This window comes from Ambystoma mexicanum, chromosome 6p (assembly GCF_040938575.1).
Source record: "Ambystoma mexicanum isolate Mex_15411 chromosome 6p, UKY_AmexF1_1, whole genome shotgun sequence".
Classification (NCBI taxonomy): domain Eukaryota; kingdom Metazoa; phylum Chordata; class Amphibia; order Caudata; family Ambystomatidae; genus Ambystoma; species Ambystoma mexicanum.
The window spans coordinates 95,921,910-95,949,299 of NC_090935.1; the positions used below are offsets into that span (position 1 = coordinate 95,921,910).

General features: G+C 47.0%; 1 protein-coding gene across 1 annotated transcript in view; it reads right to left on the minus strand.

Annotated features, from left to right (window-relative positions):
* The window catches only part of NPR2 (natriuretic peptide receptor 2), a 558,288-nt gene extending 534,036 nt beyond the window's left edge, over positions 1–24,252 (minus strand). Inside the window, exon 1 of the mRNA XM_069626775.1 lies at positions 23,001–24,252. Within this exon, the coding sequence (XP_069482876.1) occupies positions 23,001–23,799 (799 nt within the window). The 5' untranslated portion in view covers positions 23,800–24,252. The remainder of the gene's footprint in view (positions 1–23,000) is intronic.
* Between the last annotated feature and the right edge of the window lie 3,138 nt (positions 24,253–27,390).

Genomic DNA, 27,390 nt, shown 5'->3' on the forward strand with positions numbered 1-27,390 from the left:
AGCGTGCAAGTGACAGAGAGACTGGTATAGCGTGCAAGAGACAGAGCGTGCTAGAGCGGCACGTGATAGGCCAGGGTCAGCAAGCAATGTCCTAATTCAATTCCCAGATGTTATCGCCATGTTTGAGACTTGGTTAAAAGATCACTGACGCCCGCCCATATTCATGGCTCTTCCTGCAGATGATATCAAGCTGCGTTTAAATAGGCCTGCGGGTATGGGGGGTGAGTAGGGCCCTGCGGGTAGGAGGGGTGGGTAGGGGCCTGCGGGTAGGAGGGTCCGTAGGGGCCTGCGGGTTGGGGGTGTGGGTAGGGGCCTGCGGGTAGGGGGGTGGGTAGGGGCCTGTGGGTATGGGGGGTGAGTAGGGGCCGGCGGGTAGTAGGGGTGGGTAGGGGCCTGCGGGTCTGAGGTGTGGGTAGGGGCCTGCGGGTAGGAGGGGTGGGTAGGGGCCTGCGGTTGGGGTGTGTGTAGGGGGCTGCAGGTATGGGGGGTGACTAGGGGCCTCCAGGTTGGCGGTGTGGGTAGGGGCCTGCGGGTATGGGGGGTGAGTAGGGTCCTGCGGGTAGGGGGTGTGGGTAGGGGCGTGTGGGTAGGGGGTGTGGGTAGTGGCCTGCAGGTTGGGAGTGTGGGTAGGGGTTTGCAGGTAGGGGGTGTGGGTAGGGGCGTGCGGGTAGGGAGTGTGGGTAGAGCCCTGCGGGTAGGGGCTGGTGGGTCTAGGGGCCTGCGGGTGGGGGTGGTGGGTAGAGGCCTGCGGGTAGGGGGTGTGGGTAGAGGCCTGCGGGTTGGGGGTGGTGGGTAGAGGCCTGCGGGTAGGGGGTGTGGGTAGAGGCCTGCGGGTTGGGGATATGGGTAGAGGCCTGCGGGTAGGGGGTGGTGGGTCTAGGGGCCTGCGGGTGGGGGTAGTGGGTAGAGGCCTGCGGGTAGGGGGTGTGGGTAGAGGCCTGCGGGTTGGGGATGTGGGTAGAGGCCTGCGGGTAGGGGGTGGTGGGTCTAGGGGCCTGCGGGTGGGGGTAGTGGGTAGAGGCCTGCAGGTAGGGGGTGTGGGTAGAGGCCTGCGGGTTGGGGGTGGTGGGTAGAGGCCTGCGGGTTGGGGGTGTGAGTAGAGGCCTGCGGGTAGGGGGTGTGGGTAGAGGCCTGCGGGTTGGGGGTGGTGGGTAGAGGCCTGCGGGTAGGGGGTGTGGGTAGAGGCCTGCGGGTTGGGGATGTGGGTAGAGGCCTGCGGGTAGGGGGTGGTGGGTAGAGGCCTGCGGGTTGGGGGTGTGAGTAGAGGCCTGCGGGTTGGGGGTGTGAGTAGAGGCCTGCGGGTAGGGGGTGTGGGTAGAGGCCTGCGGGTTGGGGGTGGTGGGTTGAGGCCTGCGGGTAGGGGGTGTGGGTAGAGGCCTGCGGGTTGGGGATGTGGGTAGAGGCCTGCGGGTAGGGGGTGGTGGGTCTAGGGGCCTGCGGGTGGGGGTAGTGGGTAGAGGCCTGCGGGTAGGGGGTGTGGGTAGAGGCTGCGGGTAGGGGGTGGTGGGTAGGGGCCTGCGGGTAGGGGGTGTGGGTAGAGGCCTGCGGGTTGGGGGTGGTGGGTAGAGGCCTGCGGGTTGGGGGTGTGAGTAGAGGCCTGCGGGTAGGGGGTGTGGGTTGGCGTTGGCGTTGATTATCAAAACAAAATGGAAACCTTCCATGACTCCATGCCTGCCCATTCCTTGCTGTGAAATGCTATGTGCGAGCTCACTGTACATACTATATGTACCATATGCAGTGGAGGCATATAGCGACGCGCTGGTGCACGTCAGACCCACTCATTATTCTAGGAGACCTCCGCCTGCATTTGAACAGCTCCGTTGCCCTAAGCAGGTCGGCTGGGTGCAACGTCACAATGCGTAGGGGTCTCTTTCTCCCCCTCATTGCCATCCAACAGACTGGCTCGGACCGTCGACTGGGCGATTCCATAGAGTTTGGGAACTTGGCCCGATCAGGGTGCGTGCGCTCCAGTTTAGAGGCAGGAACCCTGATGGTAAAGAAAGCACTCGTGCGTCTGGGCAGGCGGCTGCTTCATGATGACACAGGCTATGACGCGGCTTCAAGCCGCTGCCTGTGCAAACAGAGCCTATGGTTGCCGTCGCGGGGTTCGCCTTGACATAGCACAATCCTACAGGCCGGACAACTGCGAGAGGCGTTCCGTCAAACTCAAAGCAGCTCGTGTAAAACGCGCTTTCAATGAGTGGCGCACTCCAAACCGCAGCACTCACAAAGGAGAGCGCAGAGGAAACCGAGGAAAGGTCAAGTATCACGAATCATAACACACTGAAGCGCTCAAGAAGCGCTTGCAAAGCAGCAAAGACAAAGCACTATGAAAAAAACAAACCGCTCGAGCCCAGAAGGCTCCAGAATACTGCATCCTTGAGAAACACTGCAGCCTCGTATCGGAAGGGTAGGCCAGGGGGCGCGTGCTCGCCTTGGAAGCAAGACTGCACGGAGCAACACAGGTTCGATCCCCGGGCCCGCGCTTAGAAACCTCTGGGTATTAAGCGCATTATAAACAACCCATCATATCATAACCTTCACATCTTGTGCTCACGCCACCAGAAAACAGACACAGCCTTTTATGGCAAAATTAAATATGATCTAAACTCGGAATTTCCCTGCGTAATTTACCCGCTAGGTTCTTCTTCTGACAGTTCAGACAAAGGTCGTGCCCCAGGCGCTTTCAAGTTTCCCCCAGAAGCCCAGGCGAGGCAACAAGTATTACCCCGAATAGGTGTCCATCCCACACCACTCCTGTTTAGTGAAGGCTGTCTCAGGGGCAACATGTTTACCTTGGAAGCAAGGCAATGCCGAGCGCCATGGGTTTGAGCGCTTAGAAGCTGGTCTCCAGCATGAAGAGAGATATATAAAATAAGAAGCCTGATATTAAAAAATCAAAAATAGATTATGTGGCGTCACGCTAGCACGTGCCATTATGGCTTTCATTGACACGTCATTCGGATGCCTCTGGGTTATGTGTGCTATACAAATGCCAAATAAATAAAATAAATACATTTAATCAGACTAAAGTACCAAAAGTGTAACAAAAAAAAACCCCTGGATTTCCCCAGAGAAAACCCTCCTTCGGACCCAGCGGCTGCCCAAATTATCAGCCTATTGGCAACATCCCATTTCTGCTGAAAATACTTGACAAGGCCACTGTCCTACCATGGAAAACATATATGGAAGAACACTCTGTCCTCGGAGCTTTGCATTCTGGGAGGCGTCCTTTGGGGAGGCCCTAGAAGGTGCTGGCGCATGCACAAAAGTACTCACTGTCAATTCTGGAGAAGAGCAGAGCAGGAAGTCATGCGCTCTGCGGCATCTGATGCGCACCGGCATCCTTTGCTCGCGCGCCGCTTTAATGGAATATTGGGCATTCCCGGAGAACCCGTGTGCTGGCTCATAGCCTTTTTGGATTCCAGAAGATGGCTAGTACAGATTCCTTTATCTACTTCACTGCCCCATCCAGTAGTATGAGTAGTCGCTCAAAGTGCTTGCCCGTCAGGCCTGCTTTTCAATATGTATTTATTTGTGTATATAGTTTGAATCTAACCCTACACTGAGTCCATACATTAGATCCATATGTTCCAGAAAAATGAAAGTGGATTACACCATTGATTTCTTTCAAAAATTTCATCAAACACTTGTGTAGGTCAAAGTGTCATAAAAGCGAACTATGGCGACCATCCAAAAGTCGAGGCCCAAGATTCATATGTCTGTAAAAAGGTTCCATCATATACTAAACAATTGATAACAGTTGCCTAAGATATTACAGGCAAGAGCATTCGATAAAGATATGTTTCAGAATTTATAAAGGACCTACCTGGGCCGGGAGGATAGCTGTAGGGCAACGTGTTTGTCTGGCGAGCAAAACAATGCAAAACAACACAGCATAACACAGGTGTGAATCTTGGTCCCGTGCTACGCTTAGAGACTGGTCTCCGGTATTAAGTGCGTTATAAAAGAAGAATTACCTCTTTACATACACAACGAATTTGCAAATGTCTGAGCCCGTGCATGATCTTTGGGGTGATCTTCCAGAATTAAGTCGAGGACAAACAAATTATCTTTAGTTCAGTAGAGCCCACATCAAACCCGTCCTCACCTTGGTGAAAGAATAGAAGATGGGAAATCTCAATGGGTTTAAACCAGGATTGTCCAACTCCAGGCTTCAAGGGCCAGAAACCTGATGGGTTTTCAGGATATCCCTCATTAATACTCATGAGCAAAAATTGGCAGGCATTTAGAATCATTGTATGCAAATTTATCTCATGAATATTAATGAGGGATATCCCGAAATTCCGACACGGATCCAGCCCTCGAGGCCTGGAGTTGGGCAACCCTGCACTAAATCAATGTAACACTGGGATTCTATTAATATCTTCGCCCCACGGCTATCCTAATAGCGTGGACCTCTATCCCGACATCTATCCTTGAGCTAATGCTAATCCTCTTTTGACCAAATTCTAAACTTTGAGTAGCCTTTGACTCCTCTTTTTCCTTTGACGCACAAGGCAATACATCATGAAGCCATCAATTATCTTATGGTGCTTCAACAAATAAACCATTTGTTATCTTTAACAGTGTAGCACAACAATTGTTCAACCAATGGATTTGACCCAAGTTAGATCCCTGTAACATCCTATGGCTGGGAGACAGCAATCATTAAAAAGCTTCAAGTCATTCTAAACTCGGCCACTCGGTCTAGGATCAACGCTACCACACAAAACACGTACTTGGATACCTTCACTATGAGGCCCGAGTTACGTTGAAAGTTCTACATAAGGTCTTGCGCGGCTCTGCTCCTCTGTATCTGAAGACCGGCGTCCGGCCTCTCAGAGCCAGATCACGTAGGACTTGGGAGATCCCACGTGTTGGGAGATCACAAGCATTGGCTGGATCCCTGAGGGTATTGGGAGCAGAACCATGGGATGAGCTGCCACACATTGGATCGTTTATCCTTTCAAAACCTAAAAAAACGAAATTCCTCTCTTCTAACCCACGATCATGAAATGATATGATATGATATGATATGATGAGTCATTTATAACGCGCCTGTACACAAGTGTTTCTGCGCTCCCTTGGTTCTTCCCCGCGTTGAAGCAGCCGTGCGCGTTGATACTCAGGGGTCGTGTGCGCAATGTAACGAAATCAATCATGGCCGCTCCAAATAAGATGTGAAAATGAACGCTATGATACCCACTCCTCACAATCATTCATATCGACTTCCAGAAGGTCAGTGTAAGAAACTGTTAAGGCCAGGTGCTGGGTAACGCATTGAACACGTGTTTGGCTGCATAAGGAACTGCATCGCTTCCCCGGTGCTTCTGAATCTTGCTGCAAGCAGCATCAGGAAATTATCAACATATAACACACGTGACATAGGGACCCGCCCTCCAAAAGTGCATCCTGCTTAGAACTGCCCCAGGTGCCCAGTGTTGGGGCTTGAGGTGAACTGTTCTGATGTTGCCAGCTTCAAGGTTGCCTCTTCAGCTTTAGACACTAAACCTGAGGTGGTGGGTGATGGCGAGAGTGATTTCTCAAAGAAGAAACATGTCGTCCTGCTAGGCCACTTGACGGGCCCGTTTCCTCCAGCCAATGAACGTCTACCTTCAAAGACTCCTCCTTCTCACAAGACTCTTCCCTTACAAGAAATGGGGACATCGGGTCTCTCCAGGCGCTATAGCCAGATGTGGACAGTGTTCGCTTGGTCGTCTTTCGTAGCAGTCAAGCGTCGTAACTCCCAGTCTTGGCCTCTATGAAGGGGAGCAAGCCTGCGGGAGTCTAAAGGTCTCCTTCATCCACCCGTCTTCTTGCACCCCTGTGCAACACACCAGGCACGCTTCCCTTTTAACACACAGATTTCAGATGCTGTTCATGTTTCCACCTTTATTTATTTATTTATTTATTTTATTAAAATGTTATACTTTAAATTAAACTTTTCATTTGATCTCTTTTAAAAATTATTGCAATTACAAGCACAGCTTAAGCTTTTGCATTTTCCTTTGTCTCAAATGAGTCCATTTTCATAATTCTGATCCAGACTTGTATGATTGTGTATATCATCTTGTCATCTTGTCCTAAAAGGATCTGTGCCCATCTGGTTATAGCGTCTGTATTTATTTCCTTGATCGTGAAGAAGTTTCTACACAACAGTCTCTCCTGTTGTAATTCTGGGCACTCCATTATAATGTGGAGACTCGTCTCTATGTTTGTACTGTTACTGTTTCTGCCTTTATACCTATGGACAAAAAAGCATTTTCCCAGTTCCGTTATGAAGACCGTACACAGAATTTTAGTTTCGGCTCTTAGGTTGTGCTATATATATATACTGCTTATGAGTGGAAACTATTGTCATGGGAAGGGAAGCTAGGAGAATGATGAGATGTGAGGAGGGACACAACCTTTGGGTGCTGTTGAACCCTTTTCCCACCTGCTGAGCGCCCATGGCCATGCTAATCCCTATGGCCACTCCCACCCTCTGCCTGAGCTCCCTGCCCAAAACCATATTGCTGGGATCTCTCTATACTACATCTGTGTTCCTATGGGGTTGCCAATGTTATTTCTAGTCAGTCTTCTGAAAGGGAATTGATTCAATTGCAGTTGCAAACCAGCTCCTGCCGTAATAAAAGTTTCCTAAGTGTGGCTTCAGCAACATGATTCATCGAGATATGTGTCTCCTTTCACCTGTTCCTTTAACTGAATTCGTGTGAACAACACACATAGACAAAGCCAACAGTTTGGGCTCTTGTACAGGTTTTAGATTATCCAGGCAGTACCTCTTCATATGCCCGTACTAGTGCCCTTCAGCAGCTATTGCCATCTTATGGCCGGGTAGTACCACCTGAAGACAATGGATTTTTTCACCAGGCGCTACTTATTTGTATATATGTTCCCAATCAGGTGACCTATCTGACGCAAAAGCAAGGTGCACTTAGCAATCGATTCATTGTTTTTTTGCATTTTCATTGGCTAATCAAGAGTTTATTTAAATCATGTTCCACTATGAAGTTTGTAAAATCGTTGCTTGGTTTCACTAAACTCTTTATAATAGCGAGCCACAAGTACCAGGATAGCTTGACACTTTTTCATTGAGGATGAGCTAGCACTGTAAAGAGGTAGGTTTGCGCGGAGGTAAGTTTGCGCTGAGGTAGGTTTGCGCGATCGCCCAACTGGTTTGACTGGGTTTTCCCCCCCAGTGCCAAGGCCTTTTTTGGTCATTTTGGTATTTCGCCATTCAATGCCTTCTAACGTTTTCTGTTTCATTAACCCCTTAAGCAACTGGGAGGTAATCCCAAGGACGAGATACTGCGCCCTTGACACTTAAGGGGTTAATTTACACAGATTACATGAAATATGGATTCCACCCAACAGGAAGCGTAGAATATTAACCTAGTCAATTATACCTACTGTTCACCAAGCACAACAGTCACTTGAAATAATTAAAACACAGCATGTCATTAGCCTTCTTGTAAATCTTTCAATTGGTGCACATTGTGAGCGGGACATTGCAGGGAGAAGCTAGGAGCACAATTAGTTAATCTCCCCTTTCTGGACCTCAGCTGCCTTCACAGGAAAGGTAAACACTCATTCTGGGTGTTCCAATGTCAGCTGCACACTGCAGGCAGCAGAGTTGGAAACCCTCTGTTTATGCAGACACACTGTTTTGTATTTGCTCTTTAAAAACTGAAAAACGTTGTCAGTAAACCCTTGTAGTGAATTGCATACAGGATATGATACACAAGTGTTTCGAGGCGCCACGAGGCAGGGGAGGGGGAACAGAGGGAAGACAGACAATGATCCTACTAGGCCGGGTGTCATTCAGATCGCGCAAGTGCAGGGGAAGGGAGAAAGGGCAAGTGCCTGGGGGAAGGGAGAGGGGGAAGAGCAGTGCATGGGATAGAAGAATAAATATGATAGATAAAAGCGGCCTGATGGTGGCAAGTGCAAGGTAAGAGCAGACGTAAGTGCTGGTAGGGGGACTGTAGGGATGCAGAAAACCAGTCCAGGACACAACTTAATAAAAATTATGCAACGTCATTTAATTTCCTACATGAAATAATGTCTTTGCCATTTAAAAATAATGTGCCAAAATAAGATGAACGATTCAACGCACTATAAAAAGTAAATGACAGGAGTGTGTGAATGGCAGCGGTGAATGACCTGACAATAATGCTATTCTATATGCTGCTCTAATACATGGCAGCCTGCAATACTAGCATAACATCCTGTAAATCATTGTCTTACAAATACATGGCAGCCTGCAATACTAGCATAACAGCCTGTAAATCATTGTCATACAAATACATGGCAGCCTGCAATACTAGCATAACAGCCTGTAAATCATTGTTTTACAAATACATGGCAGCCTGCAATACTAGCATAACAGCCTGTAAATCATTGTCTTACAAATACATGGCAGCCTGCAATACTAGCATAACAGCCTGTAAATCATTGTCATACAAATACATGGCAGCCTGCAATACTAGCATAACAGCCTGTAAATCATTGTCATACAAATACATGGCAGCCTGCAATACTAGCATAACATCCTGTAAATCATTGTCTTACAAATACATGGCAGCCTGCAATACTAGCATAACAGCCTGTAAATCATTGTCATACAAATACATGGCAGCCTGCAATACTAGCATAACAGCCTGTAAATCATTGTCTTACAAATACATGGCAGCCTGCAATACTAGCATAACAGCCTGTAAATCATTGTCTTACAAATACATGGCAGCCTGCAATACTAGCATAACAGCCTGTAAATCATTGTCATACAAATACATGGCAGCCTGCAATACTAGCATAACAGCCTGTAAATCATTGTCTTACAAATACATGGCAGCCTGCAATACTAGCATAACAGCCTGTAAATCATTGTCATACAAATACATGGCAGCCTGCAATAATAGCATAACAGCCTGTAAATCATTGTCTTACAAATACATGGCAGCCTGCAATACTAGCATAACAGCCTGTAAATCATTGTCATACAAATACATGGCAGCCTGCAATACTAGCATAACAGCCTGTAAATCATTGTCATACAAATACATGGCAGCCTTCAATACTAGCATAACAGCCTGTAAATCATTGTCATACAAATACATGGCAGCCTGCAATACTAGCATAACAGCCTGTAAATCATTGTTTTACAAATACATGGCAGCCTGCAATACTAGCATAACAGCCTGTAAATCATTGTCTTACAAATACATGGCAGCCTGCAATACTAGCATAACAGCCTGTAAATCATTGTCATACAAATACATGGCAGCCTGCAATACTAGCATAACAGCCTGTAAATCATTGTCATACAAATACATGGCAGCCTGCAATACTAGCATAACATCCTGTAAATCATTGTCTTACAAATACATGGCAGCCTGCAATACTAGCATAACAGCCTGTAAATCATTGTCATACAAATACATGGCAGCCTGCAATACTAGCATAACAGCCTGTAAATCATTGTCTTACAAATACATGGCAGCCTGCAATACTAGCATAACAGCCTGTAAATCATTGTCTTACAAATACATGGCAGCCTGCAATACTAGCATAACAGCCTGTAAATCATTGTCATACAAATACATGGCAGCCTGCAATACTAGCATAACAGCCTGTAAATCATTGTCTTACAAATACATGGCAGCCTGCAATACTAGCATAACAGCCTGTAAATCATTGTCATACAAATACATGGCAGCCTGCAATAATAGCATAACAGCCTGTAAATCATTGTCTTACAAATACATGGCAGCCTGCAATACTAGCATAACAGCCTGTAAATCATTGTCATACAAATACATGGCAGCCTGCAATACTAGCATAACAGCCTGTAAATCATTGTCATACAAATACATGGCAGCCTTCAATACTAGCATAACAGCCTGTAAATCATTGTCATACAAATACATGGCAGCCTGCAATACTAGCATAACAGCCTGTAAATCATTGTCATACAATACATGGTAGCCTGCAATACTAGCATAACAGCCTGTAAATCATTGTCATACAAATACATGGCAGCCTGCAATAATAGCATAACAGCCTGTAAATCATTGTTTTACAATACATGGCAGCCTGCAATACCAGTATAAAACCCATCATAAATGCCTATAAATCATTTTCTGATAAAACATAGCAGCCTGCAATACCAGCATAACAGCCTGTAAATCATTGTTTTACAATGCATGGCAGCCTGCAATACCAGTATAAAACCCAGCATAAATGCCTCTAAATCATTGTCTTACAATACATGGCAGCCTGCAATACTAGCATAACAGCCTGTAAATCATTGTCATACAAATACATGGCAGCCTGCAATACTAGCATAACAGCCTGTAAATCATTGTTTTACAATACATGGAAGACTGCAATACCAGTATAAAACCCAGCATAAATGTCTGTAAATAATTTTCTTACAGTGCATGGTAGCCTGCAATACCAGTATAAAAGGCCAGCATAAAGGCCAGTAAATCATTTTCTTACAATACATGGCAGCCTGCAATATCAGTATAAAATCCCAGCATACAAGCCTGTAAATCAGTTTCCTACAATACTAGCATAAAAGCCTGTAAATCATTTTCTTACAATACATGGCAGCCTGCAATACCAGCATAAACGCCCAGCATAAACACCTGTTAATCATTTTCTTACAACACATGGTAGACTGCAATACCAGCATAAAAGCCTGTGAATCATTTTCTTAAATACATGGTAGTATGAAATACCAGTATAAAACCCCAGCATAAAAGCCTGTAAATCAGTTGCCTACAAAACTAGCATAAAAGCCTGTAAATCATTTTCATACAATACATGGTGGCCTGCAATACCAGCATTAAGGCCCAGCATAAACACTTGTTAATCATTTTCTTACAATACATGGTAGTCTGCAATATCAGTATAAAAGCGCAGCATAAAAGTCTGTTAATCATTTTGTTATACATGTCAGCATGCAATACCAGTATAAAAGTTTGTAAATAATGTTCTTATTACAGGCTAGTTGTGACATCCCTACTGCTCTGTAATAATAAAATGACATCACTACTGCTCTGTAATCAGTCATTATGCTTCAGTTGGGAGGTCTCAAGGCCTACTGCTTGAGCCAGCACAAAGAAGAATTCCAGCTGCCACTGCAGAACTTAATTAAAGACTTCACAAGATGTACACATTCCTTTCTTGTAATAACACTTCCTGTGACACTTTACAGCCATTAACTGATAAAAGAACCTGTTTATTGTACTGTGTTCATTTGGTACACTGCTGGAGTTTAATGCATGGAAGCATGTTATTCCTTATTTTAGAGCACAAAACGCAAACATTTTTAGATGCATTTTGTAAACTATTTTTCTGCAACATGTTAGAAGCTGCATATTTGTTTGTTTTTTATTCCAAATAGATTCTACATTGATTACATGAACCAACACCTGGGAGATCTCCTACTGTGGGGTAGCCTTAGCCCCAAGACCAATAAACTGCCCTGCCCACGTTGGGCCTAAAAGAGTAGAAATACTTCCTGGTAATTGTAAAGGTCACTGTGGACTGGCAGTTAAAATGCCAGCAGTTCATTTCAACTGCAAAACCATGAAAACGCTGGGTCATTTGCTAAAAATCCATGGAAATGTGTGCATTCTGCAGCTCGGAACAAGGAACATTTTAAAAATGAAACCACACTGCAGATGAGAATTCAAAGGCACACAGTTAGGAAACTGGTGGATATAGTAAAACTGTTATAAATAAGATGCCAGAAGGAAGATGGAAGTGAAATGTATCGGATGGGATAGAAGACATCGAAGCAGGCACCATGTAATGGAAATAAACATGTATTTTAAAATCACCAGTTTCTGTTCATAAGAATTGACTTCAGTCTATGCTGAACGCCAAAACTCTGACCTTCTCACTATGATCTGGAAATGTCTTTGAAGTTAAAGCAGTGCCTGGGAAGGAATTCATTGTAGTGAGAAGCTAACACCTTTATAAACAGAGAGGCAGCCCTTAATGAGTTGGGAATAGTTGGAATTAACAACTCAATCTGTGGTCCCTATCCTTGAGCTTATGACAGTTCAAATGCCCAGGAGACAGCCACATGATGCTAAGGGGTGGAATTAGACGCATCTGGTCAGGAAGATAAGAAAACTTCTTCAGGCCATTGACTTCACAAGAATGTGTTTTACAGCAGGCCAAACGAACAATGAAGCAAATGGCCTGAATTATATGTGAAGTTTCTTGAAGAATACGAAATATATATAGAAATAAAAGTATGCATATCATTTGAAACTACCATAGGTGCTATGGGGAAATCAAATTGTTGATTACCCCGGGAATCATAATGTGCACAGTAATGGTTCAAATATCATTGGAAAGTTTATGAGAAGACCAGCCTGTTGGGATTCTTTGATAGAAATTTGACCTTAGGAATTAAAGTTAAAAGCTGAAATATCATGATAGGTTCCCATAAAATGTCACGAAGCAGAGATTCGGGGGGACGATAGCTTGTTGAATTAGATATCTGTTAAAAAAAATCTCATGTTGATTATGGTTATATTTATTGAATAAATTACAAAAGACTGCCATTCAAACCTGGAACATTGTGCCAAAATAAATCACATTTCATTAAATGCGGCATGCTTAGACCATTTCGGAAACAAAGTTTGGCACACTTATATATACATTTTAAAAAATTACCATGTTGTAGATTTTATGGTCATAACTGAAGTAGTCAAATATGCACATTTCAAAGCGGAAGGGTTATAACTCATACAGATGTTGCATAGTAACTCAAGGAACCAATCATTGCCATGGGGGTAGGCAATAGATGTCCAACCAGAATAGTTAGCAAATCAGCAGACATATCCTAATTTAGATAATTTATGGTGTGATTGTGGATTTCAAAGGGGATGCAGAATGGGAAAAGGGGAGAGTTGCATGATATCCTCTGAGTGGAACTGCTGAAAACAAATTGCTGGAGAACCAACATTGCCTGGGAGGTGGAAGAATCCAGGGAAAGATAGAAGATGATATCCACACAAGGAGAGGCAAATCTTGGTGGATTTACGCTGGAACTATCAATGACTGAGGGTGGAATTTTATGGCAACTTTTAAGTAACTTGTCCATCCAAACCAAGTCTTGTGGTGATATGTTTGAGTTAATACCTTCTCCTTATTTAGCGGGTGGGGTATGGGAGTAGATCCCTAGCATGTTCTTACCAAGTAATCATTTAATTAAATTCCTTCTTGCCAACTGACATGGGGTGATTTTTCTGAAATTAAAAAAAACATTGCTTCCAGTGTGGATACATATATGGTCTGTTAAAGTAATTGGGTGCTCCTGTTTCTTTTTGCCAACCCCAGATTTCCCTAAAGGGAGGGGTGCATGAAAACAAAATGTCCATTTGCTCCCTATTTCCCAGACTGTGCCTTAAAGCAGAGGGCTTTCCATAGTAAACCTAATATCCAGGTTTGGGCTGGGGCAGAAAAGTTTAAATAGATGAAGCCCCTGTATAAAAACATACCCTCTACAGAGAGTGAGAAAGTGATTCCTGGTAGAAGGGAGATTCTGCATTGCATAGTGGCGGAGAAGTAAGGGTTCCATATATATAAACAGTGTTTTGTTGTTCTTAAACCTTTTTTGTGCTATAACACCACTAGCATTGCCAAGTGTGCAGGAAGATTAAAATAAAGAGTGCTTTGCATGTTAAATCATTTTTACCAACTGAAAAGTGCTGCATGTTATTTAAAGTAAACTCAAGTAGATTGTGAAGTTACATTGTTTTGTCACGTCCAGAGGGCTGCAGGATTCTATACATTAGAGTTTTTTGTGAGTGACCCAGGTATCTGAAGTATTCTATAGACCTGTGTTTCGATGTACCCAGGGTGGAAAAGAACACAAGAAGAAAAACTGTACGTGTTGTTGGGTTAACGTGTCTGGGATCTGTGTTACCCTTAACCAATTTGTGTTTTCAATTTATGTGAAAAGTGAATTGTTTGAAAAAAAAAGCAATTGGGCCACGGAGTGAGGTGGCGTGACTTGTGATTTTGTACAAATATTAATTTTCCTATTAACTAATACAGATATATTCTTTCTACACACCGGGCTATTTTTGTTTTATCTATCGCACAGCGGTGAGGGATCTACGTGGTATTATATGGTTCATAGGCAGGGCTGGATTGAATTTTATAAACAGGTAAACTGGTGTAGCGCTTTTGATTTGGGGACAATTTCCCTTCATTAATTGTTTCCCTATAAATATTCTGCACAATATAATAGGTTACATAAGTGGCCAGGTATTAAAGAAGATAGTGCATGGCCACGTATTATTTTAAGAATAAAACATGTAAAAAGGGTTTTGGCCTTCGCTTACGTTCCTCTATATGGTCACAGAACTCCTCTGTGACTTGCAATATCCTTAGACCATGCAAGGGGGTACTTTATCACAGCTATAACAGGTATATTTGTAAAATCCACACATGCCCCCACAGATGTTTATTGTCACCCCACTTATGGGGAATTATTTTATCGACCTCGGGAGCACAAAGATCAGAGAGAACCTGCCAGGATTCGAACCTGTGACCAGTAGTTCAAACACAAGCTCTTGTAGTGGATGAGTTAGTCCAATGAGCCACAGACCAGGCTATACACTGCTAAGCTACGTATTTGCAGGTCATTGCCCTGAATTAAGGATTTCATTCTCTGTGAGGCCCTACATAATGTTTTACATGTAACAGAAAAGTACTTAGGAAATCATGTTTTATAGTCCAATAATGCCTTCTCGGGGCTTGGCCGACATTTACAAATAACTTGGCCTTCGACGGCCTAGAAGCACGTGCTGTATTATATCACCAACCGCCACTATACATTGAAACATGGGTACTCGCTGTGTATGCTGTTTTTTTTTTGCATATGTACGAATAAACTCAGGTATGGATGGAAAGACTTTCACTACCCACATAGGGCATATAAACAGCCCAGATAATGTGGAAGGAATAAGGTCATTGATCATTGAGGATTAAAAGGAATGGGATACTGGCGTACTCTACCTGCCTCTAAATCAGTATTTCTACTATTGGACTGCCCCTCTCACACTGTCAAACTGTGAGTGCATCTAGCAACACTCAGCTCCCACTGTCACACAGTGAGTGCATCTAGCAACACTCAGCTCCCACTGTCACACAGTGAGTGCATCTAACAATGCTCTGCTCCCACGGTCACACAGTGAGTGCACCTAACAATGCTCGCTCCCACCGTCACTCAGTGAGTGCACCTAGCAGCACTCAGCTCCCACTGGCACACAGTGAGTGCACCTAACAATGCTCGCTCCCACCATCACACAATGAGTGCACCTAGCAACACTCAGCTCCCACTGTCACACAGTGAGTGCACCTAACAATGCTCAGCTCCCATTGTCACACAGTGACTTCACCTAGCTACACTCAGCTCCCACTATCATGCAGTGAGTGCACCTAACAATGCTCAGCTCCCACTGTTACACATTGAGTGCATCTAACAATGAACAGGTCCCACTGTCGCACAGAGAGTGCACCTAACAATGCTCAGCTCCCACTGTTACACATTGAGTGCATCTAACAATGCTCAGCTCCCACTGTCACACAGTGAGTGCACCTAACAATGCTCAGCTCCCACTGTTACACAGTGAGTGCATCTAACAATGCTCTGCTCCCACGGTCACACAGTGAGTGCACCTAACAATGCTCGCTCCCACCGTCACTCAGTGAGTGCACCTAGCAACACTCAGCTCCCACTGTCACACAGTGAGTGCATCTAGCAATACTCAGCTCCCACTGTCACACAGTGAGTGCATCTAGCAACACTCAGCTCCCACTATCACACAGTGAGTGCATCTAACAATGCTCTGTTCCCACGGTCACACAGTGAGTGCACCTAACAATGCTCGCTGCCACCGTCACTCAGTGAGTGCACCTAGCAACACTCAGCTCCCACTGTCGCACAGTGAGTGCACCTAACAATGCTCGCTCCCACCATCACACAATGAGTGCACCTAGCAACACTCAGCTCCCACTGTCACACAGTGAGTGCATCTAATAATGCGCAGCTCCAACTGTCACACAGTGAGTGAATCTAGCAACACTCGCAACCCACTGTCACGCAGTGAGTGCACCTAACAATGCTCAGCTCCCATTGTCACACAGTGAGTTCACCTAGCTACACCAGCTCCCAGTATCATGCAGTGAGTGCACCTAACAATGCTCAGCTCCCACTGTCACACAGTGAGTGCACCTAACAATGCTCAGCTCCCACTGTTACACATTGAGTGCATCTAACAATGAACAGGTCCCACTGTCGCACAGAGAGTGCACCTAACAATGTTCGCTCCCACTGTCACACAGTGAGTGCATCTAACAATGCTCAGCTCCCACTGTCACACAGTCAGTGCATCTAGCAACACTCAGCACCCACTGTCACGCAGTGAGTGCACCTAACAATGCTCAGCTCCCACTGTTACACATTGAGTGCATCTAACAATGAACAGGTCCCACTGTCGCACAGAGAGTGCACCTAACAATGTTCGCTCCCACTGTCACACAGTGAGTGCATCTAACAATGCTCAGCTCCCACTGTCACACAGTCAGTGCATCTAGCAACACTCAGCACCCACTGTCACGCAGTGAGTGCACCTAACAATGCTCAGCTTCCACGGTCACACAGTGAGTGCATCTAATAATGCGCAGCTCCCAATGTCACACAATGAGTGCATCTAGCAATGCACAGCTCCAAATGTCACACAATGAGTGCATCTAAAAATGCACAGCTCCAAATAACACAGACTCTATGTAACAATGTATAGCTCCAAAAGTCACACAATGAGTGCATCGAACAATGCACAACTCCCACTATCACATACTAAGTGCATCTAACAATGCTCAACTCCCAATGACACATAGTGTATGCATCTAATAATGCACATCTGCCAATGTCACACAATGAGTGCATCCAAAAATGCACAACTCAAAGTGTCAAACTGAGTGCATATAGCAGTGCACAGCCCCAAATATCACGCAGTGAGTGCATCTTAGAATGCACAGCTCCCAATGTCACGCAATGAGTGCATCTAACAATGCACAGCTCCCACTGTCACACAATCAATGCATCTAACAATGCACAGCTCCCAATGTCACACGGGTGCATCTAACAATGCACAGCTCCCAATGTCCCACGAGTGCATCTAACAATGCACAGCTCCCACTGTCACACAATGAGTGCATCTAACAATGCACAGATCCCATTCACACACAATAAGTGCATCTAACAATGCACAGTTCCCCATGTCACACAATGAGTGCATCTAACAATGCACAGTTCCCAGTGTCACACAATGAGTGCATCTAACAATACTCAGCTACCACTGTCACACAATGAGCCCAGCTCATGTACATTTTTAAACGGTTCAAAGTGACTTTGCACTGCTGAAAACTGACTTTGCACAGCCTACACAAACCCTAATTAATAGAACTGTGCAAAGTGTCTTTTTGCAGTGCAAAGTCACTTTCCAGCAATGCAAAGTCACTTTGAACCGTGCAGAAAAAGCCATGAATCCTGCATCTACCAATGCACAGCTCCCAAAGCCACACAATCAGTGCATCAAGCAATGCACAGCTCCCAATGTGACACAATGAGTGCATCTAACAATGCACAGATCTCATTCACACACACTAAGTGTATCTAACAATGCACAGTTCCCAATGTCACCGAATCAGTGCATCTAATAATGCACAGATCCCATTTACACACAATAAGTGCATCTAACAATGCACAGCTCCCAATGTCACACAATGAGTGCATCTAACAATGCACAGCTCCCACTGTCACACATTCAGTGCATCTAACAATGCACAGCTCCCAATGTCACACAATGAATGCATCTAACAATGCACAGCTCCCACTGTCACACAATCAGTGCATCTAACAATGCACAGCTCCCAATGTGACACAATGAGTGCATCTAACAATGCACAGCTCCCACTGTCACACAATCAGTGCATCTAACAATGCACAGCTCCCAATGTGACACAATGAGTGCATCTAACAATGCACAGCTCCCAATGTCACACAATGAGTGCATTTAACAATGCACAGCTCCCAATGTCACACAATGAATGCATCTAACAATGCGCTGCTCCCACTGTCACACAATGAGTGCATCTAACAATGCACAGCTCCCAATGTCACACAATGAGTGTATCTAACAATGCACAGCTCCCACTGTCACACAATCAGTGCATCTAACAATGCACAGCTCCCACTGTCACACAATCAGTGCATCTAATAATGCACAGATCCCATTCACACACAATAAGTGCATCTAACAATGCACAGTTCCCAATGTCACACAATTAGTGCATCTAACAATGCACAGCTCCCACTGTCACACAATCAGTGCATCTAATAATGCACAGCTCCCACTGTCACACAGTCAGTGCATCTAACAATGCACAACTCAAAGTGTCAAACTGAGTGCATATAGCAGTGCACAGCCCCAAATATCACGCAGTGAGTGCATCTTAGAATGCACCGCTCCCAATGTCACGCAATGAGTGCATCTAACAATGCAAAGCTCCAAGTGTCACATAACGAGTGCATCTAACAATACTCAGCTCCCACTGTCACACAATGGGCCCGTTTCATGTACATTTTTACACGGTTCAAAGTGACTTTGAGCTGCTGAAAAGTGACTTTGCACAGCTGACACAAACCCTAATTAATACAACTGTGCAAAGTATCTTTTTGCAGTGCAAAGTCCGTGCAAAGTCAGTGCATAGTCATCTTTGCAGTAAAAAATACACTTTGCAAAGTTCCATGAAACAGGGATTGTGTCGGCAGTGCAAAGTCACTTTCCAGCAATGCAAAGTCACTTTGAACCGTACCACAATGAGTGCATCTAACAATGCTCAGCTCCCACTGTCACACAATGAGTGCATCTAACAATGCGCAGATCTCATTCACACACACTAAGTGTATCTAACAATGCACAGCTCCCAATCTCACACAACGAGTGCATCTAACAATGCACAGCTCCCAAAGTCACACAATCAGTGCATAGCTCCCAATGTCACACAGTGAGTTCATCTAACAATGCTCAGCTCCCACTGCCACACAATGAGTGCATCTAACAATGCACAGCTCCCAATGTCACACAATGAGAGCATCTGACAATGCACAGCTCCGTGTGTCACACCGTGAGTACATCTAACAATTCCTCCCAAGTCATGGAGTGCTGTATCTAAAATGATTAGTTAGTATGTCTAACAACGCACAGCTCCCAAAATGCGCCAGTCAATATATTGGACAATATACTACACGTCATCACACAGTATGTCTGATATTGCACCGCCCCGGACGTCACATGGTAACAACGTAAAGTGCCAACCATCACACAAGGAGTAGTTCTACAAATATAGAGCCCCCCTCACACAGTGTATCTAAAAACATACAGCTCCTAATGTCAGACCGAGAGTCCAAGAGTACGATTAACAATGGTTCCCAAAATCGCTGAGTCGCTTGCATACAAAGAAGGGTGTTCCACAGTCACTCAGTGGGTTCCACTAACAACATAGGGTCTCCCACAGTCACACAGTGGGTCCCACTAAAGGCTCCTAAAATCACACTGTCTAACAACATAGGGTGCCCACAGTCACACAGTGGGTCCCACTAACAACATAGGGTGCCCACAGTCACACAGTGGGTCCCACTAACAACATAGGGTGCCCACAGTCACACAGTGGGTTCCACTAAAGGCACATCATAGGGTGCCCACAGTCACACAGTGGGTCCCACTAACAACATAGGGTGCCCACAGTCACACAGTGGGTCCCACTAACAACATAGGGTGCCCACAGTCACACAGTGGGTCCCACTAACAACATAGGGTGCCCACAGTCACACAGTGGGTCCCACTAACAACATAGGGTGCCCACAGTCACACAGTGGGTTCCACTAAAGGCACAACATAGGGTCCCCACAGTCACACAGTGGGTCCCACTAAAGGCGGCCAAAATCACACTCAGTATTTCTAACAACATAGGGTGCCCACAGTCACGCAGTGGGTCCCACTAACAACATAGGGTCTCCCACAGTCACACAGTGGGTCCCACTAAAGGCTCCTAAAATCACACTGTCTAACAACATAGGGTGCCCACAGTCACACAGTGGGTCCCACTAACAACATAGGGTGCCCACAGTCACACAGTGGGTCCCACTAACAACATAGGGTGCCCACAGTCACACAGTGGGTTCCACTAAAGGCACATCATAGGGTGCCCACAGTCACACAGTGGGTCCCACTAACAACATAGGGTGCCCACAGTCACACAGTGGGTCCCACTAACAACATAGGGTGCCCACAGTCACACAGTGGGTCCCACTAACAACATAGGGTGCCCACAGTCACACAGTGGGTTCCACTAAAGGCACAACATAGGGTCCCCACAGTCACACAGTGGGTCCCACTAAAGGCGGCCAAAATCACACTCAGTATTTCTAACAACATAGGGTGCCCACAGTCACGCAGTGGGTCCCACTAAAGGCACAACATAGGGTGCCCACAGTCACAGAGTCAGTATATTTAACAATATTGGCAGGGCTTTATGTGGAATACGGAATCCTGGAAAGTGGGCATGGCCAAATGTTGCTGGGTGCTGACTACAGGATGGGCAGGTGAATAAGGCAAGGGCCACTTGCCCTAAACGAACAATACATCACTAGGCCTTTCAACCCTGTTCTTTGGGCCAGCCAGTATGGGCTTGGGTGGTCTTCTTTGCATCCCGTCTGCATATTGTAAATAAAGCTCCTTTTGGGTCAGTTTCCAAATGGCGCGAATAGGAGCAGAGCAGTTCAACCAGTGAGTAAATCTTCATCATTCTGGAAATACATTAGTCAGTGTCCTTAAGAGCTCTTAAGTGCTCCTTTAGGGTTTTAGCTCCTCTGCTGTCAGCCTCCCCGGGGATAATCTGTAGCTTTTACCCCCTGCAAGGAAGGGCTAATAGTGTGCACATATTCCCTATGGAGGCGCAGTTTTTTTTTTCTCAAATTAAAGTCTGCGTTATTTTACATGAGTTTTGCTGGCAAGAGACAAACCTCTAGGTGCTAACTGATACCTGATATCGTCATCCAGCCCTGAAATCACCCAGGAGAACCAGCACCGTTGAGAAAAGGGGAGGAGGGGGGAGGGGCAAATAGCACCAATGTTAACTGCCCGGTGCTTTCCATTAAATCAAAGGGCATTTTGGGAACATTAGAACAAACACACATTGTCATGTAGGACATATCTGTTTCAGAGATTGAAGCCTGCGCCTCTTCTGAGCACATAACACACACTGGCTTTTCTCCTTTTATAGTTTCGTATAACACCCTACTAGAAACATGATGGCAAACTACGAGTCATGTACGTATGTAAGGAGAGAGTTATCATTTGGGAGTCAAGTGCTGGGTATCCAGCAGTGAGACAACATCCCTGCCATACACTTGCAGTCAAAATAGCACCCGATGTTAATCATGGGGTACTGTGGGAGCCCCAGCTCAACATCTGTGTAAGAAGTACTGCTGGAGCTCTGCAATGACTAGCCCCGGCACACTTAAAGCCCTGAATATATGCCCTCCATCATCAAAATCAGTATATTTAACAGCATAGTACTATCACCATCACAGTGTTAGGCTATGTCAATAGAGAACGTGTGATACTGTAGGGCTTCGCCATTACACAGTCAGTATATCTGACAAAACAGTGCTGCAAACATCACACAGTTATGTTGTGTTATTTTAATAAGATGCATATAGCAAATGTGGTTCCAACTATCACACGCTCAGTATTTCTAACAGCGAAGGTCTCCGACCTTCACATGGTGTCTACCAATGTTAGGCTGCCACCATCACACAGTCAGTGCGTCTACCTAAGGCTGTTTCTAGCACCACAGGGCGCCGAGCGTCACACTCGGGGCATATGTGCAGCACGTGTGTGTGTCTGTGTGCGCATGTTTGTGTGTGTGACGGCGCGTGTGTGTATGCACGTGTGTGTGTCTGTGTGCGCGTGTACGTGTGTGTGTGCGTATTTGTGTGTGTTTGCGCTAGCCCGTGTGTGTATGCACGTGTGTGTGTCTGTGTGCGCGTGTTTGTGTGTGAGCGCCCACCACCATGCGTAATGCTCCAACACAGCAGCACTCACAATGTCCGGCGGGCACCGGATGCCGGCCTCTGCAGCTCTCGGGCACGGAGAGAGTAGCTAGCTATGGCTGAGTAATGACCGTGGAACCAGCTGTTCCCACTTCCAGTCCCAGGCCCCCCTCCAGAAGCGATGCCAGGGTGCTGGTACTACCCACCACACCCCAATACTCCCGGGTAATGATCACGCTGGCCAAAGCCCTTGCAATGCCCACGTGGAGTAGTGCCTGAGCCCTGGGCTGCCGGTGATGGCCCTCGCCACTGTGCTACGTGTGGGGTGATTCCTCTGGCCAGGCACTCTATCCCACACCGATCGATGCCCGTGCCACGGCTATGCCTATCTCCCATGACGTCCCTCAAACGAATGGTGCCTTTGCTGATGCCAACGTCCTACGTTTGCCAGTATCTGCCCATCAAGCAGTGACCACCTTGCCCTGGTAACCCACCATCCTTTGCCCGGTCATGCTCATAGCGGGTTATTGTCTTGGCGGCGGTGATCCCCTGACTGCCCATGCCATGTGATATCCACGCCATATGATGGCCATGAGACATAAATACCATGCCAAGGGATGCCCCTTGCCCGAGTAGGGTCCATAGCTCTTTGTCCCATTGATAACCGTGCCTCACCGATTCAATGCCCAAGTGATACCCTTGGCCCTTGCCCCAGTGATGGCCAAAGCTTGGTGAAACTCTTGGTCCAATGCCACTCTTGCCATCTGATCTCAACACCACTGTGATGCCTACAACCATGTGACGCCGCCACCCAAGGTAGCCCAGCCTTCATACTCACTGCGTCCGTTGGCCTTAATAAATTGGATGACGCTGTCCACGTCGCCATGGTCCGAATAGATCTGGTGTCGCACGGTCAAGTTGTTGAGCTCCTCCAGGGCCAGGAAGACCCCCTCGATGATGAAGTAGTGCGGCCGGTCATCCATTTTGACATCATGGTACACCAGGGCCGCCCGCGAACTCCAGTTGAAGTGCTCGTGGAGGTGATAGACAAACTCCCCCAGTTTGAGGGCCGTGGGGCCCGTGCGCACCGTCGTGTTGTAGTGCTCGTCTTCCTGCTTGAAGCCGAAGGCTATGGCACCGGCAGTGAGTAGCGGCAGCTTCCAGTGAGTAGCAAACCTGGCCACCGAGGCTGCCGGGTAGACACAGCCAGGCCCGATGAGGACATCGGGGTCATTGTAGAGTTTGAGGTCCACGGCATTGAGGGGCGCCACATACTCCGAGCAGGCACCATCTAGCTCTGAGGTCAAGAACTTGATGTCCACGGTGTAGCCGTGGAGGAGGTGCTGCTCGCCTTGGATCACCTCAATGGCCATGCCAATGGCTGGTGCCACCCGGGGCCAGGCCCAGGCGTAGCGCAGGTTGGTCTCGGGCAACACCACCGCCAGGGTGATGGTTTTGTTGTTCTCCGGCCTAGGCACCTGATCCCACTTGGTGCTCACGCCGGAGGCCAGCAGGACCTGGTAGAAGAGACATCCAATAGCCACTGAGCGCGCCCAACTTTTTGGCCAAGACACGGAAGATCCAAATCCGACCAATGGGATCCCAAGAGGAAGATGACCACGAGAAGAGGACTTCATGTTCCAACACTGAAGCCCACGGCACGCGAGGATGCCAGAAAAAGACAGAAACGCCAAACTCCAGAGGGAAAAAAAAAACAAAAGCAGCAAAAAAAAATCCTTTGCAATCAAAAAAAGTCAGATATTCCAAGAAACTGCCCCTTCGGGCACCTCCACGGCGCGCTCGAAATCCTTTCTGTGGGAGCGCTGCGAAGTAGCCAACTCGACTTTCAGGCCACCTTGAGGAATGGGCAGGAGGGTCGCTGCCCTGTGTACTCCCGGGCCGGCTGGGCACGCCTGTGTGCTGCGTCCCCTGGGCACTCCTCCTGGCTGGGTTCACCTTGGCATCACTGGGCTCCGCTCCGCACTGTTGAGGTCCAGTGCCTTGACGCACTGATCCACACACATACACACACTCACACACACGCACGCGCTCCGACCCCTCTCTCAATGGACCGCCTCACTCTCTGTGAATGAGATATCCCAAAGGAAGCCGGGCACCGGAGCAGTAAAAGCTTTTAGTCCAACTTCCCCTCCTCCGCACCCCTCTCCCCCCCCCCTCCACCTCTGCCCGGCTCCCCCCGTCCAGCCTCCTGCGCTCACCACTTTCCAGGGGCCTGCATAGGGAAAGCGGCGGCGCAGCGCCCCCTGCCGGCCGCGGGGAGCATCGGCCGCCCGAAGGCCTTTCATTCAGAATTTCAGAGGCTGGCGGCGGGCGCACTGGGTGCCCGTTTGTCAACAAATGCAGTAGCCTTCATGTGCCAGGCTATTATGCAAGTCTATGCCAAAAGGACAAGCATACCCGTCCTTGGCACTTAAGGGGTTAAGACAGAGCCATGAATGGATGGTCTGGGTACTGGGGTTTAGCAGAGGCAGGCTGGAGTCTGGGCAGCGGCGGTAAGTACACACGGGGCAGGAAGTAAGTGAGCACAGATTGGAGTGTGGGCGCCAGAGGTAAGTACAGGTCAGAGGGTGGGCAGTGGCTTGGAGGGGTGTATACCCCGAGGACCCGGTGAACGGTTTATTTTCGATGAAAGGGAACTTTCAACAAAAAAAGGCTTGTTCTTTGGGATCAAAGAGCCACTCCTTTGAGACCTGTCCCAGTTTACGTAGTTATGCACTATTCCAGATAAAGTGCCCCCAACTCTGAGCGACCAGACACGGGGGGGGGGTTTCACTGCCCAAGCAGAGACACGAATCCGCAGGCCAAGCGCATGTCCCCGCTCCCTCTATGTCACCCTGGTGCGCATTTACGGGCGCCCCCCTACCCGCCCCCCATGTCACCCTGGTAGGAGTTTTTTTCTTCTTATACACAGGATATTATTTTTCAGCCACCAGCTGTGATCATATCACAGTCCCCTGCGTTAAAACCGTCCAATGAGTGATGTCGCAAAGCGACCCCCGCACGCCCCCGCCGAAAGAGAAAAATCGAATTGTGTTTTAGTAAAAAAAATGTATGTCCCGAGTCAGTTATGTGCCCCCCCCAAACCCCTCTCACCCCCCTCTCCCTCTCTCTACATTTTTACTTCCTGCATTCCAAAAGTCCGGTACATCAAAAAGAATGCAACGTTTTTCTTAGTGATGTCACTCACACCTCGCTTTCCTTTTGTGCTCGCTGAACGACCTGTGACCATTTTAACACAGGGGTGGGGGTCCCCGTGCGGCAGATGCAGAAACGCCCCTAACACGTTATTGCAGGCGGCAGGTGAGCTCTGGCACACTATTCGTGTTGCAAGCTACGGGCAAGTTCTTGCGTCGTATACGTAACATAAACTTACACGTGAGATCTGTAACGTAATATTCGTGTTGCAAGCTACAGGCGAGCTCTGGCTTCACGTTCGTATTGAAGCTACAGGTGAGATGTAGCGTAATATTTGTATTGCAAGTAACAATCGTATTCTAGCGTTGCACCCATATTGCAAGCTACACGTGAGCTCAGACGTCTTATTCGTATTGCAAGCTGCAGGCGAGCTGTAACGTAATATTCGTGTTGCAAGCTACAGGCGAGCTCTGGCTTCACGTTCGTATTGAAGCTACAGGTGAGCTGTAACGCAATATTCGTGTTGCAAGCTACAGGCGAGCTCTGGCTTCACATTCGTATTGCAAGCTGCAGGCGAGCTGTAACGTAATATTCGTGTTGCAAGCTACAGGCGAGCTCTGGCTTCACGTTCGTATTGAAGCTACAGGTGAGCTGTAACGCAATATTCGTGTTGCAAGCTACAGGCGAGCTCTGGCTTCACATTCGTATTGCAAGCTGCAGGCGAGCTGTAACGTAATATTCGTGTTGCAAGCTACAGGCGAGCTCTGGCTTCACGTTCGTATTGAAGCTACAGGTGAGCTGTAACGCAATATTCGTGTTGCAAGCTACAGGCGAGCTCTGGCTTCACATTCGTATTGCAAGCTACAGGTGAGCTGTAACGCAATATTCGTGTTGCAAGCTACAGGCGAGCTCTGGCTTCACGTTCGTATTGAAGCTACAGGTGAGCTGTAACGCAATATTCGTGTTGCAAGCTACAGGCGAGCTCTGGCTTCACGTTCGTATTGAAGCTACAGGTGAGATGTAGCGTAATATTCGTGTTGCAAGCTACAGGCGAGCTCTGGCTTCACGTTCGTATTGAAGCTACAGGTGAGGTGTAACGCAATATTCGTGTTGCAAGCTACAGGCGAGCTCTGGCTTCACGTTCGTATTGAAGCTACAGGTGAGCTGTAACGCAATATTCGTGTTGCAAGCTACAGGCGAGCTCTGGCTTCACGTTCGTATTGAAGCTACAGGTGAGATGTAGCGTAATATTTGTATTGCAAGTGCAAGCTCCAGGCGACGTATGGCACTACATTTGTATAGCAAGCAACAATCGTATTCTAGCGTTGCACCCATATTGCAAGCTACAAGCGCGTAGTGGCGTAATATTCGTATTGCAAGCTACAGGCAAGTTCTGGCGAAATATTTGTACTGCAAGCTCCAGACGACCTCTGGCATTACATTTGTATAGCAAGGTATTGCAAGCTCCACCCAGACGTCACGTTCGTATTGCAAGCTACAGGCTAGTTCAGGCCTAATATTCGTATTACAAGCTCCAGGAGGATAATATTCATATTGCAAGCGTACATGTGAGTGCTGGCGTCATATTCGTATTCCAAACTTACAGGCGAACTCTGGCGTAATATCCGTATTTCAAGGCACAGGCCAGCTCTGACGTAGTATTAGTATTTTAAGCTACAGACGACTTTTGGCGTTACATTTGTATTACAAGCTCCAGGCGAACTCTAATGTGGCATTTATATTGCGAGCGACACGTGAGTTCTGATCTCACAATCATTTAACAGGCTACAGGCTAAGAGGCTAAGCTCTGGTATATTTGTATTGTGATGTCCATATGAGCTCTGACGCCACAATCGCTTTACAAGCTACGCGAGCTCTAACGTCACAATCGTTTTACTCTAGAGGTGAGTTCCGGGGTCTTAGTCGTATTGCGAACTCCACGTGAGCTCTGACGTCACAGTCGTTTTACACGCTACAGGGGATTTCTGGCGTCACGTTCGTATTGCGAGCTCAAGGCGAGTTCTTGCATGAATTCTTGCTGCAAGGTACACGCGATTTCTGGCGTAATACGC